This window comes from Otolemur garnettii, unplaced genomic scaffold, assembly GCF_000181295.1.
Source record: "Otolemur garnettii isolate 467f Iridium unplaced genomic scaffold, OtoGar3 scaffold00046, whole genome shotgun sequence".
NCBI classification, from domain to species: domain Eukaryota; kingdom Metazoa; phylum Chordata; class Mammalia; order Primates; family Galagidae; genus Otolemur; species Otolemur garnettii.
The window spans coordinates 13,113,980-13,114,480 of record NW_003852441.1 but is presented as its reverse complement, the minus strand read 5'-3'; the positions used below and the strand labels follow the sequence as shown (position 1 = coordinate 13,114,480).

General features: G+C 50.1%; 1 protein-coding gene across 1 annotated transcript in view; it reads right to left on the bottom strand.

The window, feature by feature from the left end:
- Positions 1-501, bottom strand: part of PSMB6 (proteasome subunit beta 6) — a 2,344-nt gene continuing 1,843 nt past the window's right edge. Inside the window, exon 6 of the mRNA XM_003791202.3 lies at positions 1-214. Within this exon, the coding sequence (XP_003791250.1) occupies positions 72-214 (143 nt within the window). The 3' untranslated portion in view covers positions 1-71. The remainder of the gene's footprint in view (positions 215-501) is intronic.

Sequence of the window (501 nt, the reverse complement as noted above, 5' to 3'; positions counted from 1 at the left end):
TTCTTTGACAAACTTTATTAAATTTTATGTTAGTATGGGGTATCTCATATTGCATTCTAGAGTCCCAGGATTCAAGGAGGTGGTAAAGTGGCAATGGTGAATTTGGGTATCTGGTCCCCTAAAAGTACCTGCCGTTCTACCCCTGACTCTGCAATAGCTGCCAGACGGATCACCCCTCCACTGGAGCCATCTCGCTCCATGGCCAAAGCGAGAGCTGTGGATAAAAGGAAAAGGTGGGTTTAGAGTCAGATGATGGGATCACTGCGTGGATAATGTGATCACTGCAAGGAACGAGGCATGTTGGCCTGGCTTGGGTTGGGGGAGGGAAAGCTTTAAGCTCACAGCCCAGAAGCCCAGATTCTTTTTTTTTTTTTGAGACAGAGCCTCAAGCTGTCCCCCTGGGTAGAGTGCTATGGCATTATAGCTCACAGCAACCTCCAACTCCTGGGCTCAAGCGAGTCTCCTGCCTCTGCCTCCCAAGTAGCTGGGACCACAGGCGCC